The sequence below is a fragment of the Gopherus flavomarginatus genome, chromosome 7 (assembly GCF_025201925.1).
Source record: "Gopherus flavomarginatus isolate rGopFla2 chromosome 7, rGopFla2.mat.asm, whole genome shotgun sequence".
NCBI classification, from domain to species: Eukaryota; Metazoa; Chordata; order Testudines; family Testudinidae; genus Gopherus; species Gopherus flavomarginatus.
Window position 1 is genome coordinate 117,210,766 of NC_066623.1, and position 21,291 is coordinate 117,232,056.

Here is a 21,291-nt window from a genome sequence, read left to right on the forward strand (position 1 = left end):
ATTGGGGTAGAGGGACCACGGGGACAGCTACAGGGCTGGGGCAGAACTATCAGGCAGCAGAGGGAAATAGGTGGGGTGGACAAATGTGGCAAAGGGGAGGAGGTCAGTCCAGGAGGAGGGGGGAGGTGGTGCACCCACAGGCACTTGTGCCAAAAAGTCAGTGGTTGGCTGCTGCTGCTGCAGGCCCAAATGGTGGAAGTGGGCGTGGTGAGCCAGGAGAGCAGCTCAGACCCAGAGGCAGGAGTCCAAAGCAGAAGGAAAACAGCCAGCGGGGGTGGTGGAGGGGGCAACGATGGTGGTGGGGGCGAAGGGGGACACGGATGGACTGGGGGCAGGCTCCAAGCCACACCCCCGCTGCCCCAGCAGACACAGTCCAAACCCCCACCACAAGAGCACAGTTCGAAAAAGACTCAGTCCAGAAAAGCCCCCTCCACAGTGGTCTTTACGTGGTTTCCCAGCAGCAGGAGGTCCTCGTCTCCTTCCTCTCCTCCTCCGGGCACCAACAGCTCCCCAGCAACTGCCCCAGCAGCTCCAGGTGGTGGTGGTCTGGTGTCCAGGCAGGAGGGACCCCGCTCAGAGGATGGTGTCCTCAGCAACAAGAGCTGGGGTCCTTCACTCCCGTCCTCTCTGGGAAGCAGGCCAGCAGCCCCCCCCCCCCACAGGGGCTGTAGGTGGAGGAACAGAGGGGGGAGTGGGAACCACCAGCCAGCCAGCAGACAGCAGAGAGAGGGGTGGGTGGTGGTGTCTAGCCCAGCCAGGGGAGCAGCAGGAGCAGGAACAGCAGCAGCGAGGGCCCAGGACCCAGCAGGAACAGCAGCAGCCCTCTCCCTCCTTCCTCTACAGCAGAGCAGTCAAAGGGAGAGCCAGTACTAGCCCCAGGAGAAGCAGGCTTCTGCTCCCTGAGCCACCAGAGCAGGGGCTGCACTAGAGTAATCAGGAACCTGCTAGAACCAATTAAGGCAGACAGGCTGATTAGAGCACCTGCAGCCAATCAAGGCAGGCTAATCAGGGCACCTGGGTTTAAAAAGGAGCTCACTCCAGTCAGGCAGGAAGGGAGCCAGAGGAGAGGAAGTGCGTGTGAGGAGCTGGGAGCAAGAGGCACAAGGAGCTGAGAGTGAGAGGCTGTGCTGCTGGAGGACTGAGGAGTACAAATGTGATCAGACACCAGGAGGAAGGTCCTGTGGTGAGGATAAAGAAAGTGTTTGGAGGAGGCCATGGGGAAGTAGCCCAGGGCGTTGTAGCTGTCACACAGCTGTTACAAGAGGCACTATAGACAGCTGCAATCCACAGGGCCCTGGGCTGGAACCCGGAGTAGAGGGCAGGCCCGGGTTCCCTCCAAACCTCCCAACTCCTGATCAGACACAGGAGAAGTTGATCCAGACTGTGGGGAAGATCACTGAGGTGAGCAAGTCTGCCAATAAGCGCAGGACCCACCAAGGTAGAGGAGAAACTTTGTCACAGTATATCTGCACTGCTGTGCTCTAGGGGCTGACCAAAGTACCACCGCTAGCAGCAGCCCACAGGTTCTTTAGCTTACCAGGTAGAGGCTTTCATCTGCAGACAAAGATCCCTAGTTCTACCCCCAGTACTGTATGTTTGTAGTACAGCTGATGCATATGATGGGACAGGTGCAATCATAAATAAAGCTAAGATTTTGTCATGCATATGACCCCTGTGACAAAATTGTAGCCCTAATCATGAGCTAGTTCTAGTCTCACTTGGGGGCAACACATGCCCTGGTAGAGCTCAGCCTTGGAGGCTCAGGGAAAGGGCTGGTATTCGTAGAAGCATAGGACTAGAAGGGACCTAAAAGGTTATCTAGTCCAGTCCCTGGCACTCATGGCAGGACTGGGTATTATCTAGACCACTTCTGACAGGTGTTTGTCTAATCTACTCTTAAAAATCTCTAGTGATGGAGATTCAACAACCTCCCTAGGCAATTTATTCCAGAGTTTAGCCACCCTCACAGGCCGTTTTTCCTGATGTCCAACCTAAACCTCCTTTGCTGCAATTTAAGCCCATTGCTTCTTGTCCTATCCTCAGAGGTTAAGAAGAACAATTTTTCTCTCTCCTCCTTGTAACAATCTTTTATATACATGAAAACTGTTATCATGTCCCCTCTCAGTCTTCTCTTCTCCAGACTAAACAAACCCAATTTTTTTCTATCTTCCCTTTATAGGTCATGTTTTCTTGACCTTTAATCATTTTTGTTGCTCTTCGCTGGACTTTCTCCAGTTTCTCTACATCTTTCCTGAAATGTGGCACCCAGAACTGAACACAATACTCCAGTTGAGGCCTAATCAGCTCGGAGTAGAGTGGAAGAATTACTTCTCATGTCTTGCTTACAATGCTCCTCCTACTACATCCCAGGATGACGTTCACTTTTTTTGCAAAAGCATCACACTGTTGACTCATATTTAGCTTATGGTCCACTATGACACCCAGATCCCTTTCTGCAATACTCCTTCCTAAGGAGTCATTTCCCATTTTGTATGTGTGCAACTGATCGTTCCTTCCTAAATGGAGTACTTTGCAGTTGTCCTCATTGAATTTCATCCTACTTATTTCAGACCATTTCGCCAGTTTGTCCAGATTATTTTGAATTTTAATCCTGTCCTCCAAAGCACTTGCAACCCTGCCCAGCTTGGTAGCGTCCACAGACTTTATGTGTATACGCTCTATACCATTATTTAAATAATTGATGAAGATATTGACCAGAACCAGACCCAGAACTGATCCCTGCAGGACCCCACTTGTTATGTTTTTCCAGCATGACTGTGAATCACTGATAACTCCTCTCTGAGAATGGCTTTCCAACCAGTTTTGCACTCACCTTTCAGTAGCTCCATCTAGGTTGCATTTCCCTAGCTTTTTCATGAGAAGGTCATGTGAGACAGTATCAAAAGCTTTACTAAAGTCAAGATATACCATGTCTACCACTTCCTCCCATCCACAAGGCTTGTTACCCTATCTTGACAAATCCATGCTGACTGTTACTTATCACCTTATTATCTTCTAGATGTTTGCAAATCGATTGCTTAATTATTTGCTCCATTATCTTTCCGGGTGCAGAAGTTAAGCTGACTAGTCTGTAATTCCCCAAACTGTCCTTATTTCCCTTTGTATAGATTGTCACTATATTTGCCCTTTTCCAGTCTTCTAGAATCTCTTCCATGACTTTTCAAAGATAATTGCTAATGGCTCAGATATCTCCTCAGTCAGCTCCTTGAGTATTCTAGGATGCATTCCATCAGGTCCTGGTGATGTGAAGACATCTAACTTGTCTAAGTAATTTTTAACCTATTCTTTTCCTATTTTAGGCTCTGATCCTACCTCATTTTCACTGACATTTGCTATGTTAGATTTCCAATCACCACCAACTTTCTTGGTGAAAACCTTATTTATACAAAAACCATGAGGGTTTTTGTATAAATAGAACAGTTAACATCACATATAAGAGCACCGGCCGCTTTGCATCATTCTTGTGAGCCCCCTTGAGGAGCAGGGAAAGGTGCAATGGCTGAAGTGCATGTAGAGTGTGCCCAGGTTAATGCAGCTGAAACCTGATCTACACAGGTCTGCATTACATGAAGGAGGGCATGTACACAGATGAAAGGGGGAGGGAGCATATGGGGGGAACAAGCCTGTGTGTTTGAGGGAGAAGGGAGACAGGTCTGTTAATGGGGCCTTCATGCCCTAGTCAGGCTTTCCTTTATCATGCTTACCAACTTGAAACCACTGCCAGATTAAACTGCAGCCCACTAGACTGGGCCATAAATCATCCTAGCTCATGCTTCTGATTCAGCCTGACTCTGGTGCAGAAGGTGGCTGACAGCGAGCAGCCCCTGGGCTCAGCCCTCTCATGCAGGAATCCAGTGCAGTCCCAGACTGCAACATGCAGTTTCAGTACCACTTTATTATATTTCTATTCACTCAAAACAGGGAGGAAAAAAACCAAAGTGAATGAAACAGTAACACTGATGCCTAAGGAGGGGTCTGTTGCTGACTCAGGGATGCCTGCCCCCAAGTCAGATGTGTCCAGGGAAATAGCTTCTCACTGTCTTTTGTGAGTGGCCTGTTCAGGTCTTAGTGCACGTGCAAAATATAAAACTGTTATATGACCCCGACCTCCAGTGGGATCTTCACAGACACATGCATGGAGAGATTGGGTGCAGCAGGCAGTGGCTGCTAACAGGGAGTTTTGCAAGGGAGTTCTCCAGGTGAAGGAGGAGCAAATCAGCAACGTATTATCACCTAGGCCAACAAGTCCTAGGCCTAGAGTGCCAAATTTGCAGGGGCGAATTTGCTCACACCCCGTCCCCAATTCTGCCCCTTCCCCAAATCCCCGACCGCTTCCTCCCCCAGGGGTGCCGCGCTTCCCTCCTTCCTCTCAGGCTTGCCACATGAAAGTGCTGGGAGGGAGGGAGAAGCAAGTAGCGGCGTGATCGGAGGAGGCGGAGCAGAGGTGAGCTGGGGCCTGTGGGTGGGGGGAGTAACTGGGGGGGGCAGGAACTGCTCCCCGCCCAGCTCACGTCCGCTGCACCGCTGCCATCCCCTGAGCATGCCGCAATTCCCCTTCTCCCCGCTCCCAGGCTTGCTGCGCGAAAGCACTGGGAGGGAGGGAGGGAGAAGCAAGTAGTGGCACTCAGAGGAGGCAGAGCAGAGGTGACCTGGGGCCTGCGGGCGCAGGGAGTAACCCGGGGGGACCGGGAACCGCTCCCTGCCCCAGCTCACCTCCGCTCCACCACTGCCATCTCCAGAGTGTGCCGCAACTCCCCTTCTCTCTCCCCCCTCCCTCCCAGCCTTGCTGCGAGGAAGCGGCCGTGAGCTGGAGGGGCGGCAATTTTTTGTGGGCCTAGGGGCGGCAAATTTGTTAATCCACCCCTGGAGCAAATACAGCACCCTTCGGGTAAGTGACTGTCCGTAGTGTGTGTTTGAGTTTGGGGGTTACTTGCTGGTGCTGAGCTTGTGTTTGTCCATCTCTTTGTTTGAAGGACCGTGTGCTGTGGCTGGCAGTTGGAAGCTGTGAGCTTCAAAGGAAGGTTTGAAAGCTAGAAGCCTCTGTTGATTGGCTGAGCCTCAGTCAGTGGGTGAGGCTATCACGCAGGCCAGGGCTTTATAAAGCAATGCGCAAGCGACCAGGGGCTGCTACTAGGGATTTTCGCAAGGGCATTTGGAAGGAGGCAAGGCCCTCTTGCTGTTGCTTTTGTTTTAAAACCTGTAAACTAAACGACAGTCAAAACTTCTTGCTTTAAACAACCCTTTCATTGACTAGGAGACCATGCAGGCAGAAGCCCAGCAGCAGAGTGGGGGCTATCCAGTTTATTGCGCTGAGTGCAGCATGTATGATTACCTGCCCTGTGGGCAGATGGTGTATGTGTGCATTCGGTGCAAGGAGCTCCTGGCCCTCAGAGACCGCATACGGGCTTTGGAGGCCAGCGTGGCACAACTGGAGGAGCTAAGGGAGGCAGAGAGGTATGTTGATGAGGCTTTCTGGGACACTGTAGAATTGTCCCACCTCCAGTCAGACAGCCCCTGTGCTGTTGAGGAGCATGAAAGGCCCAGGGAAGCAGAGCATTCAATGGGAGCAGAGGGAAACCTTCCCATAGTTGGGACCCTCCTTCCAGGTAGTGTTAGGGTAACTTCTTGCACTGAGGTTACCTCTCCGGGGGAGGGAACTCCGGTTATTAGGAAAAGGCAGGTGTTAGTAATGGGAGATTCGATCACTTGAAACATAGATAGCTGGGTTTGTGATGACCGGAAGAACCATATGGTGACTTGCCTGCCTGGTGCAAAGGTTGCGGATCTCTCAAGGTATCTGGATAGATTTATGTGTAGTGCTGGAGAGGAGCCGGTGGTCGTGGTACATGTAGGTACCAATGACATAGGGAAAGGTAGAAGAGACATCCTGGAGGTCAAATTTAGGCTGCTAGAGAAGAGACTGAAATCCAGGACCTCTATGATGGCATTCTCAGAATTGCTCCCAGTTCCATGTGCAGGGCCAGGTAGGCAGGCAGAGCTTCAGAGTCTCAATGCATGGATGAGACGATGGTGCAGAGAGGAGGGGTTTAGATTCATTAGGAATTGGGGAAACTTTGGGATAGGGGAGCCTATACAGGAGAGGTAGACTCCACTTAAACCAAAGTGGAACCAGACTGCTGGCACTAAACATTAAAAAGGTTGTAGAGCAGTTTTTAAACTAGGAGATTGGAGGAAAGCCGACTGCTGCAGAGGAGCATGTGGATTGGACAGAGACTTCTCTTAGAGGACAGTCTATTGATAGAGATTCTCTAGGTTATAGTCAGGAGCAGAGGATGGAAGAGGATAATGTAAGGTCCAGATCAGACGAGAAACATTCACATAAAGAATCGGACATATCCGAAAAGGGCAGACAAATAAACAGTGGCAAGTTTTTAAAGTGCTTGTACACAAATGGTAGAAGTCTAAATAATAAGATGGGTGAACTAGAGTGCCTCATGATAAAGGAGGATATTGATATAATAGGCATCACAGAAACCTGGTGGACTGAGGACAATCAATGGGACACAATCATTCCAGGGTACAAAATATATCGGAAGGACAGAACAGCTCGTGTGGAGTGTGTGTGGGGGGGGATGGCACTATATGTGAAAGAAAATGTAGAATCAAATGAAGTAAAAATCTTAAGTGAATCCACATGTTCCATAGAATCTCTATGGATAGTACTTTCATGCTCTGATAAGAATATAACATTAGGGATCTATTATCAACCACCTGACCTGGACAGTGATAGTGATGATGAAATGCTAACGGAAATTAGAGAGGCTATCAAAATTAAGAACTCAGTAACAGTGGGGGATTTCAATTATACCTGTATTGACTGGGAACATGTCACCTCAGGACGAAATGCAGAGACAAAATTTCTCGATACTTTAAATGACTGCTTCTTGGAGCAGTTGGTATGGGAACCCACAAGGGGAGAGGCAACTCTAGATTTAGTCCTGAGTGGAGCGCAGAATCTGGTCCAAGAGGTAATAATAACAGGACCGCTTGGAAATAGTGACCATAATATAATAACATTTAACATCCCTGTGGTGGGAAGAACATCTCAACAGCCCAACACTGTGGCATTTAATTTAAAAAAGGGGAACTATGAGGGGGTTAGTTAAACAGAAATTAAATGGTATAGTGACTAAAGTGAAATCCCTGCAAACTGCATGGGTGCTTTTTAAAGACACTATAATAGAGGCCCAACTTAAATGTATACCCCAAATTAAGAAACACAGTAAAAGAACTAAAAAAGAGCCACCGTGGCTTAACAACCATGCAAAAGTAGCAGTGAGAGATAAAAAGACTTCCTTCCAAAAGTGGAAGTCAAATCCTAGTGAGGTAAATAGCAAGGAGCATAAACACTGCCAAATTAAGTGTAAAAATGTAATAAGAAAAGCCAAAGTGTTTGAAGAATGGCTAGCTAAAAACTCAAAGGTAATAACAAAATGTTTTTTAAGTACATCAGAAGCAGGAAGCCTGCTAAACAACTAGTGGGGCCCCTCGATGATAGAGATAGAAAAGGAGTGCTTAAAGATGATAAAGTAATTGCTGGGAAACTAAACGAATTCTTTGCTTCAGTCTTCACGGCAGAGGATGTTAGGGAGATTCCCAAACCTGAGCCGGTTTTTGTAAGTGACAAATCTGAGAAACTGCCACAGACAGAATTGTCACTAGAGGAGGTCTTGGAATTAATTGATATATTTAACATTAACAAGTCACTGGGACCAGATGGCATTAACCTAAGAGTTCTGAAAGAACTCAAATGTGAAATTGCGGAACTATTAACTAGGGTTTGTAACCTGTCCTTTAAATTGGCTTCTGTACCCAACGACTGGAAGATAGCTAATGTAACGCCAATATTTAAAAAGGTTTCTAGAGGTGATCCTGGCAGTTACAGTCCGGTAAGTCTAACATCAGTACCGGGCAAATTAGTCGAAACAATAGTAAAGAATAAAATTGTCAAACACATAGAAGAACATAAATTGTTGGGCAAAAATCAACATGGTTTCTGTAAAGGGAAATCGTGTCTTACTAATCTATTAGAATTCTTTGAAGGGGTCAACAAATGTGGACAAAGGGGATCCCGTGGACATAGTGTACTTAGATTTCCAGAAAACCTTTGACAAGGTCCCTCACCAAAGTCTCTTACGTAACTTAAGTTGTCATGGGAGAAAAGGGAAGGTCCTTTCATGGACTGAGAACTGGTTAAAAGACAGGGAACAAAGGGTAGGAATTAATGGTAAATTCTCAGAATGGAGAGGGGTAACTAGTGGTGTTCCCCAAGAGTCAGTCCTAGGACCAATCCTATTCAACTTATTCATAAATGATCTGGAGAAAGGGGTAAACAATGAGATGGCAAAGTTTGCAGGTGATACTAAACTGCTCAAGATAGTTAAGACCAAAGTAGACTGTGAAGAACTTCAAAAAGATCTCACAAAACTAAGTGATTGGGCAACAAAATGGCAAATGAAATGTAATGTGGATAAGTGTAAAGTAATGCACATTGGAAAAAATAACCCCAACTATACATAAAATATGATGGGGGCTAATTTAGCTACAACAAATCACGAAAAAGATCTTGGAGTCATCGTGGATAGTTCTCTGAAGATGTCCACACAGTGTGCAGAGGCGGCCAAAAAAGCAAACAGGATGTTAGGAATCATTAAAAAGGGGATAGAGACTAAGACAGAGAATATATTATTGCTCTTATATAAATCGATGGTACGCCCACATCTCAAATACTGCGTACAGACGTGGTCACCTCATCTCAAAAAAGATATACTGGCACTAGAAAAGGTTCAGAGAAAGGCAACTAAAATGATTAGGGGTTTGGAATGGGTACCATCTGAGGAGAGATTAAAGAGGCTAGAACTTTTCAGCTTGGAAAAGAGGAGACTAAGGGGGGATATGATAGAGCAGGGGTAGGCAACCTATGGCACGGGTGCCGAAGGCAGCACGCAAGCTAATTTTCAGCGGCACTCACACTGCCCGGGTCCTGGCCACTGGTCCGGGGGGCTCTGTATTTTAATTTCATTTTAAATGAAGCTTCTTAAACATTTTTAAAACCTTATTTTCTTTGCATACTACAATAGTTTACTTATATATTACAGACTTATAGAAAGAGACCACCTAAAAATTTTAAAATGCATTACTGGCACGCGAAACCTTTAATTAGAGTGAATAAATGAAGATTTGGCACAGCACTTCTGAAAGGCTGCCGATCCCTGTGATAGAGGTATATAAAATTATGAGTGATGTGGAGAAAGTGGATAAGGAAAAGTTATTTACTTATTCCCATAATACAAGAACTAGGGGTCACCAAATGAAATTAATAGGCAGCAGGTTTAAAACAAATAAAAGGAAGTTCTTCTTCACATAGCACACAGTCAACTTGTGGCACTCCTTACCTGAGGAGGTTGTGAAGGCTAGGACTATAACAGCATTTAAAAGAGAACTGGATAAATTCATGGAGGTTAAGTCCATTAATGGCTATTAGCCAGGATGGGTAAGGAATGGTGCCCCTAGCCTCTGTTTGTCAGAGGGTGGAGATGGATGGCAGGAGAGAGATCACTTGGTCATTACCTGTTAGGTTCACTCCCTCTGGGGCACCTGGCATTGGCCACTGTCAGTAGATAGGATACTGGGCTAGACGGCCCTTTGGTCTGACCCAGTATGGCCGTTTTTATGTTCTTAAGCAGGGGCACAGACTTGAACGTTCATGCAGGCATGAATGAAGATGTGCAGAGACACAGACCCGTAAGCACACAGATAGGTGCAACTACAGAGGCATACAGCTGGGTAGACCCATGCACAGGCAGGAAGGCATATGTACACACACAAACCATGATAAGCAGAGGGGTATGACTATGCACAGGCAGACGCAGAGACATGCGGTTATGGCTCAGCTGCAGTGTTGGTGTCTTTGTAAATAATAGATCTTGCCAGACAAATGGCCACGATTCTATTCCCAGCTCTGTTGTGAGCTCTGTGTGACCTTGAGAAAGTCATTGCTGCTCTGGGCCTCTGTTTCCCTTCCTGCCCTTTGTCGTGTCTATGCAGACTAAGCTCTTTGGGCCTGGACTCTCTCACTACAAGTATGCACAGCATTTGGCATTACAGGACCCCAATCTCACCTGAGGTCTCTGGGTGCTAAGCTAGCAAAAAATAACCAAATGGCTTGCTTTCTTTGACAGATGAACACTGGTAGATGAAAGAAAGGCAGCATCTGGTGCAGAGGTGGGAAAACTACAGCCCACAGGCCACATCCGGCCCGCGGGACCGTCCTGCCAGCCCTTGAACTCCCAGCCGGGGAGGGCTAGCTCCCCCGCAGTCTCAGCTCTCCATGCCGTGCCAGTGTTCTGGCACACCACTCCTGCTGGGCAGCGCGATGGCAGGGCTGCAAGCTCCTGCTGCTCTGAGCAGCATGGTAAGGGGATGGGGAGCGTGGGGCAGTCATGGAGCAGGGGGCAGTAGGAGGGGGCAGAGGTTCTGGGCAGGTAGTCAGAGGACAGGGAACGGTGGGGGAGGGTTGGATAGGCGTGGGAGTCCCTGGGAGCCTGTCAGGAGGTGGGATGTGTGGCTAGGGGGCAGGGCAGTCAGAGGATGGGGAGGTTAGATAGGGGGTGGGGTCCCAAGGGGGCAGTCAGGGGACAGGGAGCAGGGGAGATTGGATGGGTCTGGGGTTGTGGGGGGACAGTTAGGGGACAGGGAATGGGGTTGGATAGGCGTGGGGGTCAGGGAGGTGGATAGGGGTTGGGGCAGTCAGGGAACAGGGGGATTGGATAGGGGGAGGTCAGGGGACAAGGAGCTGGGCAGGGGGGTTGGCTGGGGCAGGGGTTCTGAGAGGAGTAGTCAGGGGGTGGGAAGTGGGAGGGGGCAGATAGGGGATGGGGGCCAGGCTGTTTGGGAAGGCACAGCCTTCCCTACCCGGCCCTCCATACAGTTGCGCAACCCTGATGTAGCCCTCGGGCAAAAAAGGTCTTGTCTTAATTAGTGTCGAAGAAGAGGGCGGAAACAGCATCTTAATAAAAGGTGCAGATGATCCTAACCTGATCGGAGCTGCAAGACCCAGACGGGCTGGAGAAATGACAGAGAGGGACCTACAGCACTTAGACCCAGGCAGAGACTAACAAAATGAGAGTTTGCCTGGATACATGCAAGTAATTAATCTGGCAGAACATCACAGCGTAGTTCAGTGGCAGGGAGAAAGCTGGGAGAGACCGACTGTGACAACAGATCAGGTCATACAGGAATTTTCACTAGGATCTCGTGGCATTATCAGCCAGCATGGTTTGGGGTTGCACCCAGAAGTATTATGCCAGAGTGCGCCGGGAATAGTTCTCCTGTATACAGCTCTGGTACAATTGCTCCTGAAATACTGCGCTCAGTTCCAGTAACCACAACCCCCCAAAGAGTACCTGCAAATTGAAGAGATTTCAAGGAAGAGCATCAGTGATCAGGGGTAGAGGGGACAGGTTTGGGGAAGCGATTGAAACAGCTAAATCTGTCTAGTTTAAGGAATGGCTGCGGGAGGGAGGGCCCTGCTTAAGGGCTGCACATATACGCTCACTGTAATCAAGCCATACATGTCAGGGCATGTGCTTATTACACAGCTATAATTTGCATGCCAGTTAATTTGCAGGCCTCAAACACAAAAAGACATCACACATACAGATGCATTTTTGCACATATCCAGCACTTGCACTCATCTGTGCCACTCACACCGATGTATCCACCCCATCTGCACTGCTATCTACATACACTATCCCTCCCCATGCCAGCTCCCCACAGTAGGGTGACCAGATGTCCCGATTGTAGAGGAACAGTCCCGATTCTTTAGGCTTTTTCTTATAGAGGCACGTATTCCCCCTTGACCCCATCCCGATTTTTCACACAGTCACGCATATGGATATGCACATGCACACAGCTCTGCACTCATACCCAGCAGGCCACAAGGTGCTTCAGCCCACGTCCCCTTCTTTGTCAGATATCAACGCTCACAGCAGGCTGCTCGCCTTTCTGGCGGTGGGGACATGGCTCTATGCTGCGCTGCTGGAGAGAAGCTTGGCACAGGTCACCATAGCAGGCTTGGCGTCTCAGGGACACATGCACAGGCTCACAGTGGCACAGCTTGTTAGAAAACAATCCTAGGACTTGGATCCCCAAGGAGCAGCTCTACCCCAGAGCTATAGGAGACTCCTCCACCGTATAGTCATAGCCCTGCCAGCCAGTAGATTGCAAGACTCTTACGTGAGAAACAGACTATTTTAGCGCCAAACACTTCAGGATCTCCTCAGAGCAGCAAGGGCTTCCAACAGGACCAGGACATGCTCACCTTCATCTTCATCCTTCAGAGCACGGACACTGGTGTGTCAGAGGGATGGACAGTAAATGCCACAGGAGACTTTGCTGAGGTAAAAAAATAAAATGCCAGTGCTCTACACGTAAAGTTCCAGTTAAATCAAATCAATCCAGGAACCGCCTTGTCTTTGCCAGGGTTCAGGCCTACTGGCCTGAGTAAAGTGCAAATGCCAGGCCATTTCAGTGATAACTGCAGTTGGTTCACGGCACAACTCAAATTTCAGCTCTTCCCCAGATTAAGATTAGCTTGACCATGCTGAAGGGGTGGCAGGCATGGCCTTACCCTGCCCCAGGATCAGTACACATTTGCCATACTGAAGGGCATGTTGGCCCTGCCCAGGCCTTATATCAGGTTGGCCATGCTGGAGGTGGTGGCGAGCCGGCGGTTCACAGAGAGCCGGCTGGAGATGGTGAAGATGCTAATGTCACCTGTGTCCAGGCTCCTGGGAGCATCTGGGCAGCAGGAGATGCTGAGCACGTAAAGCAGCAGGCAGAACAGAATGACAGCACCAGCAGTCATGAGGATGACTCCACTGGTGAACATGCTGGCCAGAGGCCGTGAGGCGCTGAGCTGCATGGTCGTGGTGGAGAGGACAGTGAGGACCACGCCACACACCAGCAGCACCAGGGCACTGAGCAGCAGCACCACACAGTCCGAAAAGCCACCACTCTTCAGCAGTTCAATCTGGTTCCGGCTCCGGATGCAGTTCATGTCCTGGATAGCAGAGCTCAGCAGCTGCTTCAGGAGCACCAGCAAGGCCAGGAGGCAGAGCGTGGTGCCCACAGCCAGACGCCACTCCCCGGACCGGCTGCTGGTGCTATAGAGGAGGATGATGCCCCCTGTCCCGCAGGCCAGAATTAGCACCACAGCCACCCCATAGCACAAGATGGATTTCTTAGGGTCCTTGAACCACCATAGCTCAACATGCTCCTCAAGGATGTTCCTCTGAATACGGCCAGCTTCCGCAGGGGGCCTGGGCACACTGAGCTGCTCCAGCTCGGGCATAGTGGGTGCCTGAGGGGCCTATAGGCTGGATGCTGCGATGATCACACAGATGGCACCAGCTCCCTGGCTGGGGTGGTCAAAGCCACAGCAGCTGTGAAGGCTGTGGCATTTCCTTGGGAGGCAGGCAGCTTGTGTTCTTGCCCTCTGATGCCCTGTGGCCACTGAATGTCAGAGCTCCAGTACAGCAGGGGTGCCCATCACTGCATCCCCTAGAGAGTTTTGGGCTGTATGCCAGAGGATGCACCAGGAAGGACTATGGCTGAGGGGCAGGATAACAGAGCTTGATCTGCAGTGTCCACTGCGGTGAGCTGACGCACCTCCAGAGTGTCATGGGGAGTGGCTGGTACTGAGTCCTCCAGCCCCTCCTTGTCCTAGTTATTTCATCTGAAAAAGGCCAGAAAAGAACAAAGTGTAATTGAACAAAGTCCCTGCTCCCAAATAACCCCACCCCCCCACCCCAGTCTCCCAGGGCTGGGGTCAGAGACCTTCCTCACTGAAACCCACGCCCTATGGCACAGGCCAGGGGACCTCCCCCCCGCCCTGCCACCTCCCAACCCATGCTGAGGCTCCACTCACTGGTGCATCTGGGCATCCCTGTTCAGTGAAGCCTGTCTCAGGGGTGATACTGCTGCTGTGGGTCTTCTGTCTCTCCAGACTCAAGGGCTGCAGGGCTGCTGAGCCCACAGACTGCGCAAGTGTCCCTGTGCATTCCTCAGCAGGACTGTGACTGCAGCTGGGCACTGGCAGCACAGACAGAGGCAGGCCCCATAGTGTGATAAAGCCCCATTCACTGCCCCAGCCTCACATGTTCCCTCATCAGCAGCTGCCTCTTGTCACCAACTGGCTCTCCAGCCCAGCCTGTCAGCAAAGGGTTGGGTCCTGGGCTTAACTCTTACAGTCTAGTCCCAAGCAATGGAGGAAAAATGAAACAATGACTAGTAACTGCTGAATTGGCTGTGCTTCCTGTCACCCCAGTCCTTGGACTGAGCCACCAACACATGTCCCTTGGATCATTGTCTCAGGCCATCAGCCCAGCCTGGATTCCCACCCAGGATGACAGTAAAGGCTCTCACGTTCCCCCAGACACTGCACCACATAAAATTTATGGTTATTGCTCATGGGTCCGTGCCTCCTGCCCCTGCAGTTTCTTTAGCCAGAGCTCCCTCTACCTGATAGACAGGTATTCAATGTGCGCCTGAGGGCTAAGACTCAGGGATTCTGCATGCGCATCCGCCTACTCGAACACACACTTAAAGCACGTGGGGTGCAGAGGGGAAGCTCCGTAATCTTCTGGCCTTGCCTATGCAAACAAGCCCCCAGCGCCTTCCTGTCTTGCCCTTCCCTGACACCTCACTGTCTCTGACTAGAGACATCTGTGTCCCCCTGCCCCATCCCTGCCCCTGCTTAGCTATTGAGCAGAGTCTTTGCACTGCAAGCAGAAACCACTTGCATTGCTCCATCAGCAGATTCCCAGCATGTGAGAGGCCTCAATGGGTGTAAAACTAGCATGGGGTGCGCCTATGCTACCCGCTGTAGGAGGTATGCTGGGAAACAGAGGGGCATGCTAGAGCCATGGAGGGAGGGGGTGCCAGGTATGTATTATGCTATGGCTATGGCTATGCTCAGTTGTGGATAACAGCTTGGGACCCATGTTCAAGTTCCATTTACACAAGTTAGTGCAGCCCCAGGGGACCACGCAGAACATTAGGAAACCATAACTGGGCTCCCAGCTGGCCCCCTCTTTCCTACTTAATTGACACAGAGACGCTGGCTCATGGTATCTAAACACCTCAGAGACAGTGATGGCTACACCCTCACAACTCCTGTAAGGCTGGGCATTATTAGCCCCATTTTACACGTAGGGAACTGAAACCTGAGATGCTTGTGACATCTCCCAGTCACACAGGGAATTTATATCAGAGGCACGACCCAAACCTACAACTACAGGGATCTAGACTGGGAAACTTACTCATAAGCCCAGCCTTCATTCCCAATTACAAATTCTCCTTCCACTCAACCTCTTTACCAGCTGTGAAAGGTCCATGGACCACCATGCCCCTGGGCCCTGGCACTGGGGTGTGTCCAGTTAGCTGTGTCTGTCTGGGACTATGGGGAAGGCCATATAGAAACGAGTCAAGCATAAGCTATAAAGCAGCAAGGAAGCATCTCACTCTGCCTGTTATACAAACAGCACTAAGAGCATATTATCTTGGTGCTGTGTGTGTTCCATTGGCTCCTATTTTCAGTCTCAAATACAATTGAAGGATCCAGTCCCAGTTTGGGGACCCTTACAGAACAGAGGGCTGAGCACATTGTCGCGTCTGCAGGCAGCGCTTACTGCCCACAGTAGAGGCTCCTGGCATCTCTCCATAAAATCCCAGTGTGCTACCCTGCTATCCCCTTCTATGTCAGGGCCTCTCTACAATCCTCCTTCCCTACCCCCACCTGCATGCCAGGGGCTCTGTGTAGCCCCCACACCACCACCAGTGTGCCTCATTCTCCCCCCTTAGCTTGGGCTTTATGTACACTCTATTAGCCCCTTACCATCCTAGACTCGTACTAGAAGATGGGTGGGGGGGGGGCTGCGCCAGTCTGGATGCAAGAAGTGATTTCCTTGACATTCTAAACAATGGCTACATGAGGCTTCTCTTCAGCTAGGCCAGGTGGGCAGGGGGGGGGGGGGGGCGAGGTGGAGCCAGACACTGCCTGACAGTGTCAGGGCAAACTCTTCCAAGCTCTGGCCCTGACTCTGATGGAGCATGAGATCACTGTTAAAGCCATAAGCACAACAGCCATTGTTCAAGGCTCTCTACCAGCTGGTCACATGGCAGGGCAGCTTCTGAGCTTTATTCTGCTCACAGGCATGTAGCTAGTTGCATTGCATGATCTTTGCTCTGTTATAAGCCCCTGCTGCGTCTGTGGAGTTTGGACTCTCCTGTGTGTGACTGGATCCAGATCACAGAAATGCCTAGTCTGAGAATTTTTGCTTGGTCTGGAGGCATGCAGGATTCTTGATCAAACTCACAGTCTGTGGCTGTATTCAAAATAATTACAAGCCTCCAGTTAGTGGCCAGAGAAGCAGCTGTGTCTGCCTGGGACCAGCTCTGCTATTCACAAACACAGCAACAGACAAGACATCGCATGCTGCCTACCTCTATACAGTGTGTGTTGTGTGGTGGGGGATGCATGCACCCTGCAAAGTAAATGCACTCAGCCCTGCAAGGGCCTGTCTGACTCCAGGGGACATTTCTGAGCTGGTTAGTTTAGATGGGGGCTGAGCTGTGCAGGGTTAGAGGTGAGCTCTAGGCTTCTGTCTAAGAGCCCCCTTTCAGGTTCAGTATTATTCTAACATACAGCCTCATAGAGCCCAACTACACCAGCACCATAACTGCATGGCCACCTCTGTATCACAGCACCCTTTGCTCCTCACTTTGTGCTCCAAGCACAGAGCTATGCTGTCTCACCATTACACTTTCATACAGCTTCCACAAGGCCTTTGGACTGCAGGAGTTTAACTCTTTACATTTTATTTTTCTCCTTTCTTGTCTCACTCATCACATCAGAATAGTCTGCTTGGGCCCAAGGGAATGGCAGGGATGTGAATCTCCACACCTCCATACAGGAGGGCAGCTTCTTTCCACAGCAGACTGGAAGTGCTGAAAAGTGCTTTCTCTCTGCAGCAATTCCCCCCTTCCCCGAGAACTAGCATGGAATAAATAGGGACACAGACACTTTTCATAAAGTCATAGATTTTAAGGCCAGAAGGAACCATTAGACAATCTAGTCTATCCTCTTCTCACGGACCATTAAATGTCACCTCCCCCTTCTTGTATTGAGCCCAAAAACTTGTGTTTGAGTGAAGGCTTTGACTTCAGTGTTTCTGGCTGTTATACATGGGACAGGAAGAAACGGGCCCAGATCCCACAGAGTAAAAGAGATTTCAGCTCAGATGCCACAGATGGCTCAGTTGTTGAAATACTTCCACACACTCTCCCGTTGTATGGCATCAGGTCAACCCAGGAGACATCCAAAGGCTCTCGCCACCCCTCCCTAACCCCATGTACCGGAGGAGAGAGACTACTAGGTTATAGGATTGTTTCCAATGCTGCTGTTGGCTTTTGGCCTGTTTTGTACTTTTACGTGCCTGATAGAGAATATAGGAGTATGTTGAGTGTAGGGATGCATAGTTATTCTAGCTCAGAATCCCAGAGGAATTTGTTACATAAAATTCCTGTTTTGCAACATCTTAACATTTTCTAACCTGCAGGAAGTTGCACCAGTTATTTTTAAGCTTCCAGTCATCCTAGTATAAGTCCTTAAATATGCCTCCCCCCGCCTCCAAACAAATCCTGCCCCCCTCCCCCCCATAAAATTTTTCCTTCTTGGTCATGTCTGGGCACAGCACATATGGGGATGGCAGTCATGACACCCCCTGGCCACACATACACACACTTTGTGGCTTGATCATGCCTGGGGAGGGGGAGGCTTAGAGTAGAGGGCTCATGGTTATGGGGCTCAGTATGTGGCAGCCTTCTACAGCCAAGTAGATCAGGTTTGTTTCACTTAATCAAAAAGGTTCATGATTGTTCTGCTAAGTGCTTAACAGGCCCCACCATCATGATGCCAGAGCACCTATTCCAGTGCAGATCTTGCTGAATGAGGCCTGTGAAGCAACAAGAACAACTTGAAGCTGAAATGCCTGGCAGAAAAGGGTGAGGCAGGGCAGCGGCTGCTCCAGACAGTCGGCTGTCCTAGGCAGAACTTCAGTATGTGGAGGCCCCCTACAGCCATAATTTAAGAGAGACGAATCGACCATAAACAGTCTACATGAAATGGGCCTAGATCAAAGCACACTAATGACCTTTTATTGTGGGCATGCAGGGTGTACACCCTGCACGAATTCCTTACCACAGGCAGGGGCAAAAAAGCCTTTCCAAAAGGGAGGGACCCAGGGGCCCTGGTGTGGCCCTAGCCCTGCCCCTCCTCTTCCCCTTGAGGCTCTGTCCTGGACCAAGCTGGAAGCTGGAGTGGGCCAGGTAGCCCCAGACCCTCCACCTTCCCGGGGAGGAGGGGGTGTGTGTGAAAGCAGCAGGCCCTGCCCATGTCCTTGACTCCTGGGCCCCTTGCCCAGTGCAGGTGGAGGGTCCACAGCTCCCCAAAGCTGCCGGGGCTCCCCGGCCAGGCTCTAGCTGCTGGCCTGGCCAGGACATGGAGCCTTGGAGGGAAGAAGAAGGGCAGGGGTGAGGCCCATGATGGAAAGTGGATGGGCCAGGCCCATCGCCCCTTGTCCTCCCCACATCTATTCTGGAGTCCCTGACCATAGGTGCTGGGTTTGTAACATATTTGGTTCAGCCCTGTAAGGGGGTAAATCCCCCATATGTGGGTGTCTGGGGGGTGGCGGGGGGTGGGGGGGGGAAGAGTGAAGCCCTTCAGGTTAAAGAAAAATTTGAATTTGATTGGCCATAGACTGGCTTGAACTGTTATACTGAATATGGCTACAGCCCTGGCCTGGGTGGGTTAGTGACCACTCCCCAGACCTGGAAAGGGTATATGGGAATCTAAGCAGCTTCTTTAAAACAGCACCCACAGGTCAAATGGAACACTCCATGGGACAGAAGCGATCTCATCCAGCGCTCCCTCTCATATTGGTCAGTCCCCCTTTTGTCATGACAGTGCAGCAAATATATCAGCATGCTCCTCCATAATCAGATGTCCCTGGAAGGATGACACCTCTCCCAGTGGGGTCCCCCATCCTGAGGAGACAGCAGCCCTGCCCAGCCCCGGCACTGGGGGGGCTCTATCCCCAGGCACACCATTTGACCTGTGCCATGGGGCTCTATCTCCCCTCCCCAATCTCAAGTGAACCCCTCTGGGTGTCAAGGCCAGGGGTTGGTCCCCAACATGAAGCTGTGGGGGAAGGAGGTGAGAAAGCCAGGCACCACATGTATGTTTTTCTAAAAAAATCTGCTCTAGGGATTATTTTGAGGACATTCTCTGACCTCTGTTATACAGGAGGTCAGACTGATCACAGTGGTCCCTGTCAGCCTGGATGCTATGAATCTAAGATTGGAAGAATGGAGTGTGTGTGTGAGGGAAATAATACAGTGGGACTGGAGTCTTCACAGGGGTGGAACTGGGGACAAGGACCTGGGGAGAGACCAGGGTGCAGGGGACAGATGGGGGGTTCAGGCCTCAGTTCCCCAGGTAGTAGCTGGGTTAGGACACAGGCAGAGATGTGGGGGGGCAGGCAGATTAGGGCAGGGGTGTTAGGACATGGGGGAATGGGAGGCAGGTGCACAGATGGGGTGTGGGAAGAACACAAGGGGAGCTGAGAGGGGAACAAGGGCTAGGTCAGGGGCTGGGGGGCAGCAAGGAGATGCCACTTACCTGGTTACCACCCACCTTGAGGGGGCCCTTCTGGGTCCCTCATCGTTCAGTTATTCCAGAGGGAGGTTACCGTGGGCTGGGCCGGGCTGTGGACTCCCCTACTCTGGGGCTGCCTGTGCTAAGCTGGACCGTCCAGCCACATGGTCCCTGTCGAGGCTGCTGCGCACACCCTGCTGATGTGCATTAACTATTCATTAATGTACTTTGATCTAGTCCTGGTTCAAAGCAGCCTACGGCAAAGTGCATTAAGGGTGAGCACAGGAAATTAGACTGCACCGCAGCAGGTGAGCACAGAATAGATCACACCCAGCTTGCTGTGAATCTGCCGCACCAGGCCCCTGTACTGCACGAGGCAGCTGCCTATCTTGCCTATGCCTAGAACAGTCTATGTGTGTGAGAGGGGCAGACCACAGGATCAGTATGGCTAGCTTTCATGAAGCAGCCCACAGCCCCACCCCACCCCCAATTGCGGATGATTATGAACTGTGTGAGAGACAGAGCGTGACACATGCAGTTACAGGTTTTACTCACCCACAGATGACAAGTAATCACCAACTTCAGGCACAATTCAGCCACCTCTCCACCTTTGCCTGAGTTCCCAGCTGGCAGCTGAGGTTGCACCACACTCTCCTTCCATTGGAATCAGGCTGACATGGCAGGTCCTGGGATATGGCCCAAGGGTAAAATTTGGCCTTTCTCTTCCAACAGCAACGGGCTGCCAGGCAACAGGTGTAACTTCCAGCTCTCCTTCCTTGGCCTGTTCAGCCAGCTACCTTCTTCTGATAGGCTGCAGCAAGCACAACCCTTTCACCTGGACGGTGACAGGTACATTCCCCAGCAGGGTGGGGTCTGATACAACCTGTTGTCCTGGAAGAGATTCCAGGGCTGTAACTGCGGTGCCTGAGTGTCGCCCTCCCCACTCAGAGCAGGATGTCTCATTTCACATTTCCTCCCCGGCTCAAGTGACACGCTGTGGGGAGTGGTGAACAGGTGGAACAAGGCTTCTGGCTGAGCTGGCAGAGCCAAGCAGGATTACCAGAGTTGAACAAATAGTGACTAACATGGCATTTAATATGGTAACTCTTAAGTTGCTGGTTGAGCAGAAGACATTTGACACCTTCAGGACTGGCCCTTTACATAGTGCTCTGGGGTCAATCTGGGAGTGCTGTGATAGTCAGGAAGCAAAGCCAGACCCAGAGACACTGAGCCATTCCCAGCATGCCCTTTTCTCCTTTGCTGCAAATGGCTCCTTCTTTGGGCAACCTGCCTGCTCAGCCCCCTCTTGGGAGAGAACAGCAGGTGGTTGGGGCCTTCTGGCATGCAGCCCAGCAGATCCCATGCTGAACAACAGGTAGATAGGGAACAGGAGACGTCTCTGCCTGTTCAGTTGGGAAAGAGGGCTGCTCTGGTGTTTGCAGGGGTCACGAAAAGGACAGTTTCCTGTTCCGTAACTGGTGTTCTTTGAGATGTGTTGCTCAGGTGTATTCCACAGTAGGTGTGCGTGCGCT

The 21,291-nt window shown here is 50.5% G+C and overlaps 1 protein-coding gene across 2 annotated transcripts; it reads right to left on the reverse strand.

Annotated features, from left to right (window-relative positions):
- Positions 1-11,011: 11,011 nt before the first annotated feature.
- On the reverse strand, positions 11,012-20,674 carry TMEM125 (transmembrane protein 125). 2 transcript variants are annotated; one of them, XM_050961266.1, is made up of 2 exons: positions 20,315-20,674; positions 11,012-13,780 (listed from the first exon to the last, which is right to left on the reverse strand). In XM_050961266.1, the coding sequence occupies exon 2, from the start codon at positions 13,394-13,396 to the stop codon at positions 12,734-12,736; it is 663 nt and encodes a 220-aa protein (XP_050817223.1). In that variant the 5' UTR covers positions 13,397-13,780; positions 20,315-20,674; the 3' UTR covers positions 11,012-12,733. The 2 variants fall into 2 exon arrangements, with proteins under 2 accessions (XP_050817223.1, XP_050817222.1); XM_050961265.1 differs by lacking the exon at positions 20,315-20,674 and adding an exon at positions 13,973-14,129.
- Between the last annotated feature and the right edge of the window lie 617 nt (positions 20,675-21,291).

Coding starts and splice junctions, on each gene's coding strand:
- TMEM125 (XM_050961266.1), bottom strand. CDS start 13,396: ATGCCCGAGCTGGAGCAGCTCAGTGTGCCCAGGCCCCCTGCGGAAGCT.